At 36.4% G+C, this 21,083-nt stretch overlaps 1 protein-coding gene across 2 annotated transcripts in view; it reads left to right on the forward strand.

Moving 5' to 3' along the window:
• Positions 1-21,083, forward strand: part of tafa5l (TAFA chemokine like family member 5, like) — a 55,914-nt gene that overhangs the window by 18,610 nt on the left and 16,221 nt on the right. For both annotated transcript variants that reach the window (XM_048210588.1, XM_048210586.1), the window contains 2 exons: positions 1,299-1,448; positions 11,050-11,177. In XM_048210588.1, coding sequence (XP_048066545.1) covers positions 1,299-1,448; positions 11,050-11,177 — 278 coding nt within the window. The remainder of the gene's footprint in view (positions 1-1,298; positions 1,449-11,049; positions 11,178-21,083) is intronic.

Below are 21,083 nucleotides of genomic sequence, written 5' to 3' on the forward strand. Positions count from 1 at the left end.
GCTTGTCAGAGAAAGCGTTGAGGGGAAGTGGTCTCTGAGGATATAAGAGAGAGAGATTTTGCTTGATAAAAGGCTTGAACAACAATGAACACCTTAAGAGAAGTAAAAAGCTACCATTTATAAAGAGTAACACTTTAAAATGGTCTCTTCTTCTAAAGACATGACGAGAAACCAAAATGAGTTTTACCTATTCTGAAACATTCTGGTTTGTTTCAGATGTCTAGTAAATTGGTTGTCTGGACATGTTTGGAGAGATCTAGTATTTGTCTTGCATGATTTTCATAGTATAGCCAATGAGAAAATCAGATTTTATGCAGGTATTCAGAGCTGTTGAACTAGATATATATTTTAAAGGAATATTTCACACAAAAATGACATGAAAATCCCCCAAATCTGTCAGCCTGTTAGTTTCCATATTACATTGAAAAATGACTGCGCTTTCAAACTTCAAAAAGAACAAGAAAGCATCATAAAAGTGTTCCAGTCTTCTGATACACCGGGGGAAAAATGGTGTAGAAATGATTTTCAAAGAAATAATTACAAAGAAATGTCAAGCAATGCCTTGAATTAAAGGTGAAATTTTGAAGTAGAAAGACTGAAATAGTATTTTCTTGTAATAATTTTTTACAGTGTATTTATCTTTGTGTGATGCTCAGTCAGATGTTCCTCATTGTTAAACTGGGTGTATCTTCTGAGACCGAATCACTGAGTCAGTGAGTTGAACTAGAGAACCGAATCAGTCCGATTCATGAATCATTCAGACCAGTTTTGTGAGCTTGATCAACCAATTCATTTAAAATCTCAAACACTCAAAAGAATGATTCATTCACTAAATTCCTCATACAAAACAATTGTATAACTAGAAGATTTGGAATATAGTTGTTGAGTCAAATGAGCCACTTTTTAAGTCAAATGAACCACTTTTGTGGTGACTCAGTTCTCGTTCACTTTCATTATATTGATTTACAAATACCTTTGTGTTCTGCAGAAGAAAGAAAGTTAAACTTTTTTCACGAATTACGTGAGGTTGAGTGAACAATGACTGTGTTCTTTTTTGAGTGTACTGTTCCTTTAAATGTTTTGTTCTATTTTACCGTAAGTCGTCTGTGTTTATTTCCCTCCATGACTGCTTTGGCAATGACTCTCAGACTGGTACATAACAATGCACTCAAAGATAGGGTCATTTTAAGGGATATTAAACCTTCATGATGAAGTTTATATAACAAGACTTGACTATTGATATTCTTATTTTCAAAGCCATGCTTTCTGAAATGTATGTGTGTGTGTGTCCTCCACAGGTCAGTTGGCAGTAGGCACATGTGAGATAGTGATGTTGAATAGAGACAGCAGTCAACCCAAGCGCACTATCGCCAGGCAGACAGCCCGCTGTGCCTGCCGGAGAGGACAGATCGCTGGCACCACACGGGCCCGACCAGCATGCGTGGACGGTGAGATGCAGCCCCCGCACACACATTCTCACATTGTGTGCATGTGCACACACACATATATCCGCTCACAGCATGCAACAAGCCACGTCATGTCATTCGACTTCACTGTTGAATTTGCATTGCATTGTTTTTTTTTGTCTCGTGTCAAAATCTTGTATCACGCAATATAACACAATAGTCAGACTTGCTACATGTAAAGAAATGTTCCTCTCTGCAGTGTGTGCTGTGACGGCCGAGGATCGGTGAGAAGGGAAAGAAAAAATGTAATCTTTGGATTTTGATTGTCACTGTGGTTTAGGAGGAATATTTGAGCTTGTCTGTTCTGCCGAGCGCCGGATGTGGCGGAGGATCTCATGGGGTTGGAAGCTTTTTGCTTTTCTTAGGTTGTAAACCTGAATATGATGGTGGTAGTTGTTTTTGTAGCAAATAAACCCAACTCTCCTGACAGCTGGGGTCGTGTAGCTAGTTTCTTCAGTGCAGTGGTGATTTTGGTAATGCTACAGCTTGAGCTCTTCAACGACACATTAGTAGCACTTTGTAACGGCAAGACCAGAGTAATTAACCAAGAGAGTACCATAATTACAGCTGTGGGAAATTGATTTTTATTGGCTTTCTCTGCTGCCTTCATGCTCCATTAGTAGTGGATCCATTAAAGAAGGACCTGTTGCATACACACGCACACACACACACACACACACACATGCTGTACAATATACCCTGTGACAGCTGAACAGAGACAATTCAAGTTTTAAAGAATGTAGAAATTACAGTAAATGTCCATCTAGCATCTAGTCAGTCTACCTACTACTTCTCATCTCATCATCATATCTCCTGCATTATAGAGCTCAACAGAAGGACTATGGAATTTTAAATAGAAATGGATTTTTTAGTGTAAATGTATGAAACCATAAGTCAGTGTGATTTCAGCCTCATTTACATGGAATTGGAGCACTATATATGCATGCACACACACACTGTTCAAAAGTTTGGGGTCAGATTTATTCTTTTTTAAACTCTCTTAAGGCAAGAATGATAACTATAAAGATAATAATAAAGATATAGTATTAAAAATCACTCTTACAGTCCACACCACAGCTTGTAACAATAACAGCACAAAGAAATGATATCGTCATTTCGGAATCATGATCATGATCGGAATCACTTTCAGAATGATGTTTTCCATATGATGAATGATAAAGCAATTTACAGCCAATCAGAATCCATCCTGCTTAAAGAGCTTGAGCATTTAAAAGGACAGATGACAAAACTGCAGCACACTTATGATAAACAGAACGATATTGTGCATTAGTGTGGACGCTAATATAGAGTCAAACCAAAATTTATTCAGACACCTTCAACATTTCACACATTATCACAGTTTATTTGCTATAGTTTAAAAAATGGTAATAAAATATGACAAGATATCAGAATTAAACAGTGTAAGACAAAATTAATCCTAATTATATCAGATAACACTTAAGCAAAACATGGTCTGGTCAAAGTGTCTGAATAATTTTTTGGTCCCAAATTTTTTTGTATCAATTTTACTAGTAGTCCACTGTATGAAGAATTTTTTTGGGGTATAATATGTCACAGTTTACTTTATTTTGCTATCCTCACTTACATAAATGAACTATAGTGTCCTGCACCCACTAGTAAAAATATTAAAAAAATTATATCTAGTATCTGAATAATTTTTAGTTTGACTGTAGTTATCGTTATCTTTATAGTTTTCATTCTTGGCGTGAATTGGCCTTTATGGTATAACGCTGCATTTATTTGATCAAAACAAGTTAAAAACAGTAATATTAAACAGTATTATGTTCAATAATTCAGAAATGATGCTGATTATGCTAATCATGCTAACGCAGATGTTGAAAACCGTTTTGCTGCTATATGTTTTTGTGGAAATAGATCCATTATTTTCAGGGTCTTTGAAGTATATTATGTAAAAAAAAAGCATTGATTGATTGAATTGATTGAATTGATTAGATAGATAGATAGATAGATAGATAGATAGATAGATAGATAGATAGATAGATAGATAGATAGATAGATAGATAGATAGATAGATAGATAGATAGATAGATAGATAGATAGATAGATATTGTTAGTGGTGGTGCTTTATTTAGGGACTGCTTTGTTGTTGTTATTTTCCATGCTTCAAGTTAAAAATGTTTTAAAAATGCTTCAGGGCTTCTGGTTAAGATTAGTCAACAGATTAGTCGATTTGTCCTTCAGGCAACCCGTCCCAAATATATTTATAGTTTTGCACTACTTTATTGAATTATTTTCTAAGTTAGAGAAAATGAATGGAAATCTATTTCCTGAACCCTGCGCTCACTGTTGTGCTCTCTCCGGTTAGATGGCAGTCTGCAGGTGAGGCTGTGTCTGGCAGATGAGTCCGGGGGCAGATGGTCAAGGGTCTCGGGAGCGAGGGAGGGCATGTGCGAGTCAGGTCCCTGTAGACGTCTAAATCAGCGTAGGTGTGCTGGACGGAGCCGGCTCAGGTGTTGCATGCACGCAGAGAGACGAATTGAGTCGTGATGCAGAACAGAGGTACCATGGGAAACAGTGTGTGTGTGGGTGTGATTCATCCTTTTTGAAGCTGGACTCGTTCTCTCCACACAAACGCACTGGTCAGTGGGTGGTATCTTTTTTTAATATGCAGAGAGGAACAGGAAATTATCTGGTTTTGTGGGCTGTTTATATTGATTCTTGTTCCGCTGCTTTTTCTGGGGAGATTTTGCATATGCCTGCCCCATATACAGTGACCCTGAAAGAGAAAGTATTCTTGTTCTATCTATTTGCACGCAGTTAATGATCAGTGAGTTTGGAGCAGAGGCACACAGCTCCCCAGGAGGCCATGTGTTCACTGGCTGCCTCTATAGCGGAGAGCGCAGCTCAGGAGCCTCATCAGGCTTCACATGAAACAAATAGGGTACGAAAATATCTGCTAAACTCCGTGTGCGCTGTAATCTGCCGGTCTCTGCTCCCTGTGTGGCCTAGTTAGAGCACTTCACCATACCCAATGAGACGTGTGTATTTGCATCTCACATGCATTAATGATAATTAAGGCTATATTCTTATTTTACATTAAAGGCTTGTTTTTAGATCAGGGCTTTAAAGGCAGCGATGGATCAGCACCTTTTCGGTTTTGTTTATAGTATACAAGGTGTTTCCATTTTAGGATGAGATGAAAAGGGAAACGGATTTTTCTGGAAATTACTGAGGAAAACCGGTTATGAATATTAGAGAGACTGAATGTGTAGAATCTGTTCTAGTTCTAGGCCAGCAATAATGCAAATATGAGTACTTGTACTAGTATGAGTACCAGTTCAAGTCAATAGTGATTACTAGTTATACTAATATGTGTATCAATTGCACTTTTGTGTACCAAAGGCACTTTTAGTGCTAGTGTGGGTACTAATTCAAAGTCAACACTAACGCTAGAATGAGTACTAAACTGATACTAGAATGTGGGAGATTTTGTTTCAATTATCTGTACTAGTACTACAGTCAGTATTAGAGCTAGTGGGCATACTACTTCAAGATAGGGATTCACCAAAATAATTTTTTTACCAAAATTTTCATTAGCAGAAAACCAAAGATTATTTAGTAATTAATCAGCACTCAAAAAAAAAAAAAAAAAAAAAAAAAGTTGAAGAGTTGTATAATATATTAAACTGCACATAAGGTGGTTTTTATATCTACTTTTTAATTACATAATTGGGTCTTTAAAATTTAAACATTTAAATGGTAGCTGTAATAACTTCAAGATTTATTCAAATGTACATGAATAGGTTAAGTAAAAAGTCAGTACTAGTTCAAAGACAGCACTAGTGTAAGTATGAGTGCCAAATCAAAGTCAGTATTAGGGCTAGTAGATGTACTAGTTTAAAGTCAGTTTTAGTACTAGTTTGGGTACTATTTCAAGTGCTATTGCTTATTCAAAGTCTGTATTGGTACTAGAATACCTGATGGTTCAAAACAAATTTTGTATGCATACTAATTCAGGTCATTTCTAGTACTAGCACTAGGGGCCTCATTTATAAAGCATGCGTACGCTTAAATCCACGCCAACGCTCATATTTTTTAAAATGGTCTTTGACGTGGAAAAGTGCTTAGAGCCACGTCAGGGTCTGAGCAGACATACACACTTTTCCTGGTCAGATTACTGCAGGTTTTTGGAAATCTAAGCTATTTTTGCAGCTCGCCAAGGATTTGGAGGATGACTGGTGATCTTTTATATGTAAATTACATTAATTAGGTGTCATTTAAAACGCAGAGAACTGAAACCATTCAGCTGCGCACAAGTTCAAGATCATTTGCAATTTATAGATTTCACATCTGAAAGAGAGGCGTACGCTCGTTTTCTGTGTGTACGTTCATTCTATGAATCACATGTATGTACATCGGAGAAATTATCGTAAGATAAAATTTAGGATAGTTTCTGCAGAATATTTTATAAATGAGGCTCCAGGATTAGTGCAAAGCTAGATCTAGTGCTAGGTCTTGCAATGTGTAAGTTCAGTACTAGTACGAGTACTAGTTCAAAGTCTTCGTGTTAGTGCTAGGTAGTGTTTGGTACCAAGTCTCTACTGAAATTTTAAAAATGTGACGATACCAGCATTTCCCCCTAGCATTTTGAGCGCTTTTGAGCGGATTCTTAAACACTTCCGATTGGCCATTGTGTTCATACACTCAACAGATGTCTGTGATTGGCTACAATGATCAATGCTTCAAAAACATTTTGTAAATGTTTGATGCTCTTCACTGAATGCTTACACAAATACACACGGGAGTGTTTGAAAGCAGGCGTCTATCAGCAAACCAGTCCACTGATAGACGCCGGTTTTTTTAAACGCTCCCGCTTTCAAACACTTCCTTGTACTTTCAAACGTTCCTGTGTGTTGATCATTATAGCCAATCAGAGACATATCTGTTGAGTCTGTGAACACAATGGCCAATCAGAGGTTTAAGAATCCACTCAACAGCACTCAAAATGCTAGGGGGAAATGCTGGTATTATCACATTTTTTAAGTTTCAGTACCAACTTGGTACCGAAGTCAGTACTTTTGACAACACTAGTGCTGGAAGTACTAGGGCCCTTTAATACACCCGGCGCAATGCGCCGCAAGGCGCAGCGCAAGTGTGTTTGCTAGTTTGTGTCCGGCGCCATTCGCGTTTTCCCGTTCAGCGCCACGTCCTTAAATTAGTAAATGCATTTGCGCCAGTTAGTGCACCCATGGTCTAAAAAAGTGTGTGTGTTCAGGCGCATTGCCGGCGCATTGCTATTTTAAGGAGCTGAAAATAGACTGCGCCATAGACCAACTCAAACCTGGTCTAAAGTCTAAAGTCAATGGCGCAATATTTTTTTGTTAGAGCGCATTGGTAGAAACTGCGCCTCTGGGCGCGTCCACAGTGCGCGTTGACTTAGCTTATTACACACAGGGATGTGCATCACACAAACATGCCAAATATTAAAAACAAAAGGATTACAGTGTAAAAGAATATTATTGTGTAGGCTACATAAATATGAAAATGTAATGATGAATAGTCATTGCGTGTATTAGAATTAGGCTACCTATTTTCAATTCAGCCTATTACTACTTATAATGATGAACGAAATTGGCTAATTAATTGAACAATCGTGCCAATACACACACATATATATATTAACTGACCCATCGCGCGGAGCTATTTGAAAGCCTGCATCCAATGCAGACGACTGAAAGATTGACTGGCCACTTAACAGGTAATTTCAGCAAAACATCTGATGCCAGAAGACGAGGACACAATCACTGCTAATTCATCCCACGCCGCCTTCACCTCGGGAAGCTTTGGTGGATTCCTGCTTGTCCCGTAGATGATCTGCTTGCGCTTTATCTTCACGCACGAGCAGATCGGTTTCTTCGCTTGAAAAGCATTCAGTTTTTCCGCCAACAAATTCCGCCATGTAAATAGCAATCCGCCATGGCTCGAGCGCATCTCGCTCTTAAAGGGAATGGGAGATGACACTCTGATTGGTTTATTGAACGTTACGCCCATTACTCATTAAGAGAATAGGGACAACCCATTTCAAAAATGCGCCCCGGCGCACGGACCGTTTTTCCGTCGTTAAAATAGCAAAAGTGGATTTGGACACGCCCTGAGTGCACCTGCGCCGTGCGCTTTACACTTTGCGTTTAGATCGTTAAAATAGGGCCCCTAATTTAAAATCTGTTCTAGATCATAGATGGTACTAGATTTACTATGAAAAATCCGTACTAATACTCTGCTAGTGCTAGTATGTGTACTAGTTCAAAGTCTTAATATTACCTCTAGAATGAGTACAGATTTAAAATCTGTTCTAGATAAAAGATTACAATGAACAATACACTGTACTAGTTCAAAGACAGTACCAGTGCTAGTATGAGTTCTAGTTCAGATCAGTAATGGTACAGTTTGTGAATCTAGTATGATCTCAAGTTCCTTATCAGAGTTTGAAGTTTTATTATAAGTCAGTTCTAATAATATTATGAGTAGTTTTACTTGTCACATGGATCTGGTACAATAGCAAGATGTTTTTCATTTGACATGTTGGGCCAAGATCGTGCCCAAAGAAAGCATGCCTAGTGCTCAGGTGCTCTGTGTGCTTTCAGCAGAAATTTCTCACTTATGTTAAAACTAGTCCACACACCCCAGTACTTCTTTCAACTAGAATTCCAACTGGAGTGTGCAATCACAAGCGTTACCTCAATATAGCCATTCCTCAGCATGAGGCATCGCGGCTCAGACACCCTGACCGACTGTGCGCTAAATACCTCGCTGAAGCATTCCAGCTTCATTTAAGCCCATTGATTTCCTTTAACGCTCTTTGTTTTCTTTCTTCATGGCCCAGTTGTATTTGTGCTTTTGAATACTGTCCCTCAGAGGGAGGCTTGTTTATGTGATGTGGGATGGATTTGATTGTTTTCGGCCCCCCGGGGACAGGAGGACTTGGATGAGATCTGTAGAGCTGGCTTGGCCATCCACAGCTTTTGCTCCGGATCGTTTTAAAGACATAATCCTTCATTTCAGCAGCGCCACTTTACTTTGATAAATTCAGGGATGGAGCTTTGATAACGCTTTCACACTCAATATTCATAAGAACTGCCATGAAAGACCTGCTGTGTTTCAGATCAAGAAAATGGTTGTAAACATATCTTAAGCGTCTGGTGACAGGAAATTTCTAAAAAGAAGCCGAGCCTTTGTGCGCAGAAAATTGCATGGACAGAGTAATCAAGGAACTGAGGTCTCACGGGGATGGTATATTAATGAAATTGAGGATTTTGTAGAATTTAAGGATAATCTAAATCCTGGGAATGTATTCTGTGCACATCCATGTTCAGTTTCGTTAAGTATCAACTTTGTTGAATTTCTCACAACATTTCTTCAGGGAAATAAAAATAGAAACAAAAATGTTTCAGTTGTTGACTCATATTGACCTTGGTATTCTGGCAAATCTGAGCTGAGTTTGAGATCTTTTCTGATTCCCTAGATATAAAGAGATAACTAGGAAATTTCTTTCAGTAGAAACATCTGAAAAGCAGGAGATTTAAGCAAATTGCTATCTTGGAGAATCAACTGAGATATTACAGGGATCTCATTTGTTATTGTTCTTTCCCGGTGTGCAGACGAGACGCAGCCATCTTCTGATTGTCTGATGCTCTACATCCTCTTTGACCTGTTTTGTTCCCATCACCTTCTGAACACTGGTTGATCTGCGTCTGAAGCGCAGGAACAGCAGGGGTTTATGGAATTTTACATGGATCTACAGAGCAAACAAGAGAACTGAAAGCGGGAGCCTCAGTGCATACACATGTCTGATGTAGCTCTCTCTGAGTTGTTTGATGGTTTCGGTTCTACAACGTGAAGATAATGAAGTGTGCAGTGAATCAAGGCCTGCAGGCTGCTTACTGAAACATGCATGACTTTGCCATAATCTCAAATCCACTTTCATACACAAATCCATATTTTATGTTGAATATAAAGGTTGGGAGGTTTTTTGTGATGCCTGTTGGATCTCAAAGGTTTGTAGTAACAAAAATCTTTCATAAAAACCCATTAAAAGAAGAAATGGGGTTATACGACAGACGTTATATACACATTGTCATTTCCAAATCCTCTCATGTTTACTCGTTTTTGTTAAATAATATATAAATACCACATTTGGAGACTTGTCAAGGATATCTAAACAAACACAAAGCACATTTTCATTTTTTTAAGAAATGGTTTTTAGATTACAATACGGGTGCACTAATATGCATTAATTCATGCTAAACTAATTCTCAGATAATCTTGAGTAAATGTATGTCTCATGAAGAACTATGCCATTCATTAATGATTACTGCATTAGCAACTAAAGTCTAGTTTTTTATTCTAGTATAGTATGGCTTAGTTCTTAGTTCATGAATTTATGTATATTAGTGCACCCGTATTGTAAAGTTTTACCAGTTTTTAATTAAAGAAACCATTTAAAAAGCAATATTTCGAATTTGAGCCTTTTTGAAGAACTGGTTATTGCCTTTGACCTTTCAGCATGTTATGCAGCTTTAAAAGTTAGGTGTTTTATCAAATTTGTTACATAAAATATACATTTTTTTAAAATGTTGCCCCTCATATGTACTATTCTTTACACTACAGCACTTTCCTAAACACCTGTTTTAATGCAGAAATGTGTTGTGCATAAGTTGAAATTGATTTGTTGTGATTTGATGTACAAAGTGGGTTCATTGATTTATTTGCATAGAAGTAGTGTTACTCTGTTATACGTTGCCCCTAAAGGGACACGGTGATGGAGAAAAAAATATGAGATTGGAGAAAAAAATTATAGGTCAATGTTTTTTGCGTTCTCTCGCAAATTTTGTGTTGCTCAGAGAAACTTTGCATTCACTTACAAATGTTTGAGTTCTTTGTAGCCAAACGCAAAAATTTTGGATTCATGACAGATTTATTCAAAAATGCAAGTTTTTGTGAGGAAATGCAAAGTTTCTCGGGGAATGCAAAACTTTTGTGAGCAAACGCAAAGTTTTGGGGGGGATCACAAATCATTTGCGAGAAAACGCAAAACCATCCAAATACATTTTTTCCTCCCATCTCATATTTTTTCCATCACCATGCCCCTTTATGGGCTCTGTAGCAATATTGAATTTAAGAATTTAACATTTATTTTATTGTATGTTATACCTAAATTTGAACCAAGAATCACAGAGTTAAAGGGATAGTTCACCCAAAAATTAAAATTCTGTCATCCTAAAGTTGTTCCAAACCTGTATAAATTTTTTGTGTGTCTGCTGAACACAAAGAAAGATATTTTGAAGAATGTTTGTAACCAAACAGTTGATGGGACCATTGACTTCCATAGTATTTTTTTCCCCCATACTATAGAAGTCAATGGGGTCCATCATCTGTTTGGTTACCCATATTCTTCAAAATATCTTCCTTTGTGTTCAGCAGAACAAAGAAATTAATACAGGTTTGGAACAACTTCATGGCGAGTAAGTGATGACAGAATTTAAATTTTTGGTTGAACCATCCCTTTAAGGCAGTGTTGCTTAAAAAATGTCTGTGTTTGTAGCCCGAATAGTGAAAAGCAAGCAGTGGTGTGAGATGTCCCCATGTTCAGAGGGCGAGATCTGCGGACTGCTCTTCAATCGCTCCGGATGGACCTGCACCAAAGGCGGCGGCCGCATTAAAACCGTCACGGTGAGACACGTTCTAAATATCTGTAACATTTAATTTCTTCACTTGGTTGACGCAATGTTGCATCATTCATACCACCTGTGTTTCAGCTCATTGGATAACACGTTCTAATGACTTTCATTAACCGACATTATTTCTTTATATAATGCTTAACAGATCATTAGTTAATGTGCATTCAGATAGATAGAAACATCATTAGGCATCTTAAATATTCATATATATTTATATTTTAATGTATTGTAGTTCAGCTACTGATCTGTTAAGCCGTAAATAATGTTTGCTCATTATGTATTAATGAAAGTTATTATGTAAGGGTTAATGTAGAGTCAGCCTATCATTATTGCAAAATAAACCCTTATGGGGTGATCAGGAACACAAGGCGATGTGTAGAGGTCTCGTATGACCCTGAATGGGGTTATTTTTGTGATAATTGCCACCTGACTGTATGATATTTCACTGTAAACAGACACTTGAGTTGGAATTATTTTATTATGTGAGAAGAAAGACACCTCAGAGTGATGTGAGCAACTACTGGGACAACAGTCAATTATAGTTTAATGGTTCTTGTGCTAAAATAATTGATAGCAGAATGCAGCGATTGACCAATCAGAATAAAGTATTTCAGTGTGCAGTGTAATAAAAAGTAGTACAAAAATAAAAAGACTATATACAGTAGTGGTCAAAAGTGATGTCCGGAGGGGATATTTGTTTTTGTTTTTTATGACCCTACAAGTTTGATTAAACCATCAAATTATGAGGACAATATTTAATATTTTTTTTTAAATATTTTAAATATGAAGGAAAAACAAAACAATAAACTTAGTTAAGGTATTAATCTGACAAAATTAGTTGGTAAACAGCTTATACTTGTATTATTTTTACTGGTTTTATTTTACTAAATACAAAAAACAGAATGCATAGAAAAACAAAAAGCTCACAGGAAAAAGCATACATTGACTACAACATAATCAATTATTAATATTTTGTTGGTTCTCTCTTGTTTTTGCATGTGTTCGTAATTCCTTTTTTTTATGGTAGCCTGGCCAAAATGTTTGCTCAATTTGGCATATTTCATTGCGTTATCACAAATAAAACGATTGACTCCAAGCACAACTATGCAATATGCCTACAAAATGTTAACATTTTAATATTTAAATAAAGGGTGAAGATGTCAGTTTTCCTAGGCCAGACATCAGTTTTGGCCACTACTGTATATGTATATGTATATGTAGCATATACCGTTCAAAAGTTTAGGGCCAGTAAGGTTTTTTTAAGAAGAAATTAATACTTTTATTCAGCAAGGGCGCATTAAATTGATCAAAAGTGACAGTAAAAATATTTATAATGTTACAAAAGATTTCCATTTCGAATAAATGCTGAAAATGAAGCAAAACATAACATTGATAATAATGAGAAATGTTTCTTGAGCACTAAATCAGCATATTAGAATGATTTCTGAAGGATCATGTGACACTGAAGACTGGATTAATGATGTTGAAAATTCGGCTTTGCCTTCAAAGGAATAAATTACATTTTTAAATATATAGACATAGCTATTTGCTATTTGAAATTGTAAAAATATTTCACAATATTACTGTTTTCAATGTGTTTTTAATCAAATAAATGATAAAAAGTTCATTTCCCTTGGACATAACTGTACACTATAGCATTTGTCTTTATTTCTTACCAATAACAACAGCAAAAAAAATGTTGTTTGCCTAAATCACTTGAGCAAATTGTTGCATTCTTTTTTTGTGTGTTCTGCATGAATTTACATTCAAATTGGGTTGCAATGTCAGAAAAGTGCAGGGGGCAAAATCACCTTTTTTCAAAAATTCATCTTGACAGGCTCCTGCTTGTGTGAGTGGCCGTACAGGAGATGAATTGGGCTCTGTGGTGTGATTCGTTGTTTGTAATGCGTTGCGTACATCACAGGCATAAGTGCTGAGCTCAGGGGGTGTTTGGGCTGTGCTGACCCTGCAGGCTCCCGCCCCATAATGTCTTGAGTCATTCTGTTTTTTTGAGTTGCTTTGCACAAAATGACAAGGAGCAATTATGCTGAATTAGAGGGTGTTTTCGAAAAGAAAAAGAGATGGAGAGGAAGCGAGGCTGCATATTAAACAAGTGCGGTTCTGCTCGGGTTAGAGGGGTTGCGCCATTCAGCCAGAAGAGCTGAAATCATTCATGTGTTACTGAGGGTGTGAGTGTTCATCGCTGTGTGCATATTTACGGCTTTATTTGCAATGTTTGCATGCGTGCCTTTGCTTTTTGTGTGTTTGCGTGTTCACTCAAAGTCAACATAAAATCAGAATTCACCTTATTATTTGATGCACATTCTTTATCTTATTGTGCGTAATTAATCAGTGCACGTTATTCCAAAAAAAAATTAAAATACAGTAACTTGCGCCATCCTTTTTAACGTCCACTTTTTACAATCCAATCAATTCCTGATGCATAAAATCATAAAAAGCATAAAAAGATGCATAAAAAGTCCTTTCCCACATTTTTTTTTCTGTAGAATATCTTATTTCACTTAGTTTATTTCTTAAGATTTCATGTTGATTTAAGATTATCTTAATTTTTCTATGGTATCTTCATTCTTTCTTCTTTCCTTTTCTCACTCTTTCTCTTCCAGATTGCTTTTTTGCACATTTGCAGGTCACTGCAAATAGGAAACACTCTTAGTGGGCCCTTCCACAGGGCCGTTAGCTAAGTGCACAAAGTGTCATTTATGATCACATGATAATGGTGCAATTCATTTTAAAACCTGAGCTAATTTACTACAGTATATTACCTGGTATTTAAACCAGCCGCATGCACTCAAGGCCTAAATGGGGAAAAATTCCTTCCTGTACATATTTTCATATCTTCATATTTGGGTAACACTTTATAAGTATACAGTAACAAAGTACTTTGCAAACTATTATTTTATAGTTAATTAATAGTTTATAAACTTTAGTTAACACATTATAAAACTATATACAAATAGTGCGTTCTTCATTAATTGTCACTGTAATTAACTGTTATTGTTTAATTAGATCATATATAAAGAGTTAGATAATGCTTTGTTAACAACTTAATAACCATAAATAGTTGTCACTTTAGATTAGGTCATGGAAAACCGGAAAATGTCATTAATTAAGTGGTTTAAACCAACCTTAATTGCATTAATTGCATTCATATTCAGTGTTCCTTAAAATGTTTACAAATACAGTAAGCACACACACACACACACACACACACACACACACACATGCTGGTTTTCCATAAATAATGATTTTTATACAGTACAAACTTTATATTATATGCCCTACCCATAATCCTAACTGATATATTTTAACAACGTGACCAAATGAGTATTTGTATGACTTTCATAATAATAGCATTATGTTATATAATTTTTTAAGTGGTTATGTTTAGCTTTGGAGATAGCCTTAGTCTGTTAATGTACATGTATTAAAGGGTTTGTTCACCCAAAAATGAAATTTCTGTCATTAATTACTCACCCTCATGTTGTTCTACACCCATAAGATCTTCATTCATCTTCTTAACACAAATTAAGATATTTTTGATGAAATCCGAGAGCTTCCTGACCTCTGATAGACTGCAACGTTAGTACCAATTTGTCTATGTCTGTGTTTGTAGCCCGGATAGTGAAAAGCAAGCAGTGGTATGAGATGTCCCCATGTTCAGAGGGCGAGATCTGCGGACTGCTCTTCAATTTATACTACCCAGAAAGGTAGTATAGACATCTTTAAAATAGTCCACGTGACTACAGTGGTTCAACCTTAATGTTATGATGTGATGAGAATAGTTTTAGTGTGCAAAAAACAAACAAAAATAACAACTTTATTCAACAATTTCTTCTCTTTCGTCAGAACGCCGACTCATTATTGGCCGGCTCCTGCATCAGCAGCACACGCATGCTCACGTGAACAGCGTCGACCAATACTGAGTCGGCGTTCGGATGTTAACACGGAAGCACCGTACTGTGTTTACTATGTGAACAGCATAGGAGACTGGCATGGAAGAGAAGAAATTGTTGAATAAAGTTGTATTTTTGTCTTTTGCGCACAAAAAGAATTCTTGTCACTTCATAACATCAAGGTTGAACCGAAATAGTCACATGGACTATTTTAACAATGTCTTCACTACCTTTCTGGGCCTTGAAAGTGATAATGTTGCTGTCTATCAGAGGCCAGAAAGCTCGAGGATTTCATCAAAAATATCTTAATTTGTGTGCTGAAGATGAATGAAGGTCTTATGGATTTGGAATGACATGAGGGTGAGTAATTAATGACAGAAATTTCATTTTTGGGTGAACTAACCCTTTAACTACAGTTTATAAACTATTAATGAACTATAAACTAATAGTTTGCAAAAGATTTGTAAATACTTTATTACTGTATACTTTATTATAAAGTGTTACCCATATTTGTTTTTACCAAGTGCTACATGAAGAGGAAATATTTTAAAAAGTTTGATTTGCTACAGCTGTAGGTAATTTTTACTGCTGTGTTATCAAGGATTCATAATAAGTGGCAGTGTCGCATGTCTTTGTGTTGTTTTTCATAGCCACCTAAGAGACTCACTTGAAGCGCTCTGGAAATGAGTTTGGTGTAGTGATGCTCACTTTTCAATGGAATTCGCCTCTCTCGTTCTGACCATCCTTCTTTTGTGTCTGTGTACTTGCTAACACTGCATTGGTTAGTGTGTGTATGTCGTTGTGTAGGCATGTGTGTGAGTGTCTAATCTGTGTGCGTATATGCCTGCAGCCTTGTGTCTCTGAGCCTGGGGCAGCTGCCGCAGATTTCATGCCCCTGTTTCCTGCACCATATAATCTAGTCTGACAGCGGAGAGGAGTTTGCATGGGAGTTGTTTACTTATATGAGTGTGTATTGAGTTGAAATGTGTCTGTGTGCGTGTGTACAGATTTTTACGTCTGTGGGTGATTATGGATAAGTGTCCATTTGTGGGTGATTGCATTTAGGATGTGTGTGTGTCTGTTTGTGAGCGTGTGCATCCTTAAAAATGAATCTCTTTATGGTGGACTGAATGCTACTGTTACAGTGTCAGCAGAGGCAGTTTTCAGCAGATTTGTGACAGCTATTCTTAGGTGGAGAAAGATATCGATATGCATCTGGAAAAGTGTTATGGTCGTTATTGTGAGGTCTAGCAGGAAATTAGCAAGATAGTATGATTACCAAGTGAAGCAGGTGGTTCATAAATCAGTGGACCTGGAATAAAGAAGGTTGCACTTCCTAACAAAGCAGTGAAAAATGAAATTATGTTGCAGTTTCTGACCCATATGGGTTATTCAATAGCTGATGGTGATATCTAGAAAGCAGTATTATGCTGATTTATATTCTTAATACATTTTAGCCTAATAAAGCCTACTGCATCATATTTGATGAATGAATATCTAAGGCCCCTATATTTTCATTATGATCAAAATTCTGTTGTACATAATCTACATCTTTCAACATCAAAATCTTTAATGACTTTTATAAAGTAAACTTAAAGTCCCCCTGTAGTCAATAATTTTATCCCTTAAAACTCATCTTTGATCACCAAAGTTACATATTTAAAAAAAAAAATTGGTATGAAAAAAAATTTCTTCATGCCTTAAAATAGCTTGAAAGTCACTCTACACCCTTGCTTCATTTAATATACGTGGCTCTATGAATATGCTAATTAGCCCCGCCTCTACTCACCTGCATGAGCTCAGAGATCCACTCGGTCAACTTACTGAGCTAAACGCTGCACAATGGTATCGCTCTTTCCAACGTCAGACACATAAGTAGAGATGCACCGATATATCAGCCAATAATTGGTATAGGCTGATAAAAGCAATTTTTCACACTATCGGTTATCGGCCGATAGTTTAAAAACAGCTGATAGTCAGGGCCAATATATCCTGTCAATCAAAAGAGGGCAGGAAAATGCACTGAATTTGGGCTTTGTGTAAAGAAAATGCTTAGAAACCAGTTTGATGTTCAATATTAATAGTAATTATAAGAATTAATAACATTCAGAAAGTTAAGAAATATTAATGTAATCTTCAGAATTTAGTTAATGTGTTAATATTAATTTGAGTAATGTGTTTGTTTATAACTGATACCAGTTACTCTGAAACAAGTTGATGAAATTGAGAGAATAAAGGTTTTATTTGCATTTCTTTCAAAATGTAATAATTAAAAATATAATGATTAATTATTAATTATAATGAAATTATCATTATTTTAAAAGAAGGTATAAAAGGCAGAACCCCCAAATTATCGGTATCGGTATCATTATCGGTATCGGCAGATATCACTCTGAATAATCGGGGATCGGTATCGGTGGAGAAATTTAGTATTGGTTGCTAATGTTACAAACCATGTTCCCATTCGCCATCTGAGTCAGACAGCTGCCTTCTAAAAATCAGTATCCTTCGAAACAGGTTTACTTTATCCATACATCATGTTAAAATGTGGCTTTTGAGGAACATTTGTTTGTACATCGCTCAATCATTGTTGTATTGCATTGCATTGTATGTTTTGATCATTAAAAAAAAGCATTTAAATATCTTAAGATGCATTATTGGGAGATAACAACTGATATTTATATGCATTTTATTCAAGTAATGTTATAAATATTTACATTACAAGCTATCAAAATTTCATCTCGATTTTTGGTCTTAAGAATGTCATTGCATATTTTTGTTTGGGCCTCTGATGAGGTGTTTTTGTCCTCAAGTATGAACTTCATGTTATCACTATATCATATTATATGAGCCATAAAAGCCTGATGTATCAAATATAATACAAAACATTAAAAAATGCATTTTTTTCCCTAAAACTGTTCCATCTTAAAATATGAGATTTTTCCTACTCTTAGTCCGAATAGCAGGCCTTACATGGTTAATAATGCCAAAAGAGATGTACATATTTGCTGGAGTTACATGCACATAACATTTACTCAAAATGCACAAACTTGTCCTTGTCACACAATCATCTTCAATAGTGTGGTCAGGACATTGACACAAAGATGAGGGGTCTTGTATCACTCTAAAGGGGTTTATTTTGTGCTAATGCTTGAATGACTGTAAATTATCACTTATTACATGACTGCTTACCATAAATAAATAAAGGGGCATGAAATATTGATTTAAGTTTTATTATTTTATTATGTTAGATGAAAAAGACCACAGAGTGGTTTGAAAAAAATGAAACTAGCAAAGGAAATTGGTTGCTTGTAATATCTGGAGAAAGCTATCCATTAGCATAGCCATTCATCTCAATGGCAGCTGCACGGCTGAAATATAAGGTAATGTAAGTCTATTTCATAGCTTTGAGAGCTTTCCAAAAAAAGGTAACACTGGTAAAACTATTGTATTATAATGAAAAATGTGACTCTGGATCCACAAAACCAGTCATAAGTCGCAAAAGTATATTTGTAGCAATAGCCAATACATTGTATGGGTCAAAATTATCGATTTTTCTTTTATGCCAAAAATCATTAGGATATTAAGTAAAGATCATGTTCCATGAAGATATTTTGTAAATTTCCTACCGTAAATAATTCAAAAAATTATTTTTGTGAGTGAATATCCATTGCTAAGGACTTCATTTGAACAACTTTAAATGCGATTTTCTCAATATATATATATTTTTTTTTGCACCCTCAGATTCCAGATGTTTAAATAGTTGTATCTCTCCCATATATTGTCCTGTCCTAACAAACCATAAATCAATGGAAAGATTATTTACTCAGCTTTCAGATGATGTGTAAATCTCAATTTCAAAAAATTGACCTTTATGACTGGTTTTGTGGTCCAGGGTCACAAATTAGCAATTTATATGTTTCTTGAAAAACAGATTTTTTTTTTTTTTTTTTTTGTCAGAATATACAGCTAGTTTTAAATTGCTGTCATTCTTATCAGCCAAACCATGATCACTTACAATGATACATTTTTTATTAATTCAATTTTATTAATTTTTAAATTTACAGTTTAGTGCTCATTATACAAAATGTTTGATCATATTTTGTCATGATAGACCCATGAGAATTACATATACCAGAAAGCTGTGTGATTAACCATTGTAAGACTATTCATTGTATGAATTTCTTAAAGTGATAGTTCACCCAAAAATGAAAAAATGGTCATTGTTTACTCATCCTCATGTTGTTCCAAACCCGTAAGACTTTTGTTCATCTTCAAAACACAAATGAAGATATTTTGAATGAAATCTAAGACATTTCTGTCCCTCCATTGACAGTCCACGCAACTACCACTTTGATGCTTAAAAAAAAACATAAAGAGATCATAAAACTAATCTATATGAATCTAACGGTTTAGTCAAAATTCTCAGAAGCTCAACCGAACTTGCTTGACACACGAGAACAAACCTCATTGGTTTATGCAGAAGCTCAAACAAGCTGCGTAATGAGAACAAACCTCATTGGTTCTTACGGAAGCTCAAATGTGCTGTGTAAATGTGCTGAATCTCATTGGTTCTCGCACATCAAGCAAACGTGCTTGAGCTTCCGTTTAACACAACGGTGTTACACAATTTGTGTGTTGATGAATGTTTATATGTGAATATAAGCCTAAATTCAATCTCTTCATCATATAAAGGGATCAAGTCTCTTTTGGACTAAATTTGGACTAAACCGTTCAATTTACATGGATTAGTTATACAATCTCTTAAAGCGGAACTCAGTAAGATTTGCGAAGCTCCCCCTACAGGTTCCTTCAGTGAATCACACTGTCGTAAATACTCCAAGCGCAGCTCTGGACTACAACGACTACAACGCTCACCAGCGCAGTAGTTTTGCAAATACAGTACAAGAAATCTCAATGAAGGTGGGTAATTTTCGAAATTGTCTTATAAAGTCATAATTTATACATTGTTTTTGAATTACCGTAAAGCATTTTGTCACTCTCGCGTGAACGTGAACATGAGGCGAGATTGTGTCGGGTCAGTGCAACTCAACTTGCAAGTGCTGTTTTCTGGCGTAGACGTGCCCGAGGGGGTTAGTGCACGCCTCAAACACACCACTACAAGTCAATTAACCATCGTAAGGACTTAGAAAACTATTTATGAAGGTAAAAAAAGTTACTTAGTTCTGCTTTAATGAAATTTTTGAAGCATCAAAGTGGTAGTTGCATGGCTATCAATGGAGGGACAGAAATCTCTCAGATGTCATTAAAAATAGATTGCAGTGGGACTGCATTTGTGCATGTTGCAATTTGCAATAACATTGCATTGAATTTGTGTAACAGAATTGCTGTATTCATATTATGCAAAGATGACTGAATAGCAAATGCATCATGGGGTGGCGAATCAATGGCAACAGACGGACCACAAGCACAAAGTGCAGTTATTCGTAGGCTCAAATCCAGAAAACATGTGCAAACGGAGTGTTTATGTCTTTTATGTGTGCATACATATGCCGTCTTTCTGCTGTTGCATGCACACGCGCGCCGCATCTGCAACTTTCCTATTCCCAGCCCCCCCCCAATGTGCAGGGGATTCAGACAGAGCCAGGTTCTGACCCACTAATGGAGTTAGCATATGCAGCATGCTGAATCCCTGCCAGGCATTAATACAGATCACTCACGAGGGCCCCTAAACACGCTGGCCATTTGTCTTCACTAGTGAACTGCTGAAAGGTTCAAATTTGCCATAGTCTCGGGAGCCCACTGCTTTGGCATGTCATGCGCTGTGGAGATATTCACAGAGATGGATATGAATAGGAAACAAAGAGGACGAGAGTGTGAATGGGGCGTATTTTCTGTTAGCGAGGCTGGGGAGAAGGGTTTGAGAGTGGGTGGGCAGCATGTGAACTCTGTCCGGTCACAAACCACTGAGTCATGCTGTCAGGTCATTTATAGTCCCTGTGAAAACATAATGCTCTTGCAGG

Source organism: Megalobrama amblycephala, linkage group LG12 (assembly GCF_018812025.1).
Source record: "Megalobrama amblycephala isolate DHTTF-2021 linkage group LG12, ASM1881202v1, whole genome shotgun sequence".
NCBI lineage: Eukaryota > Metazoa > Chordata > Actinopteri > Cypriniformes > Xenocyprididae > Megalobrama > Megalobrama amblycephala.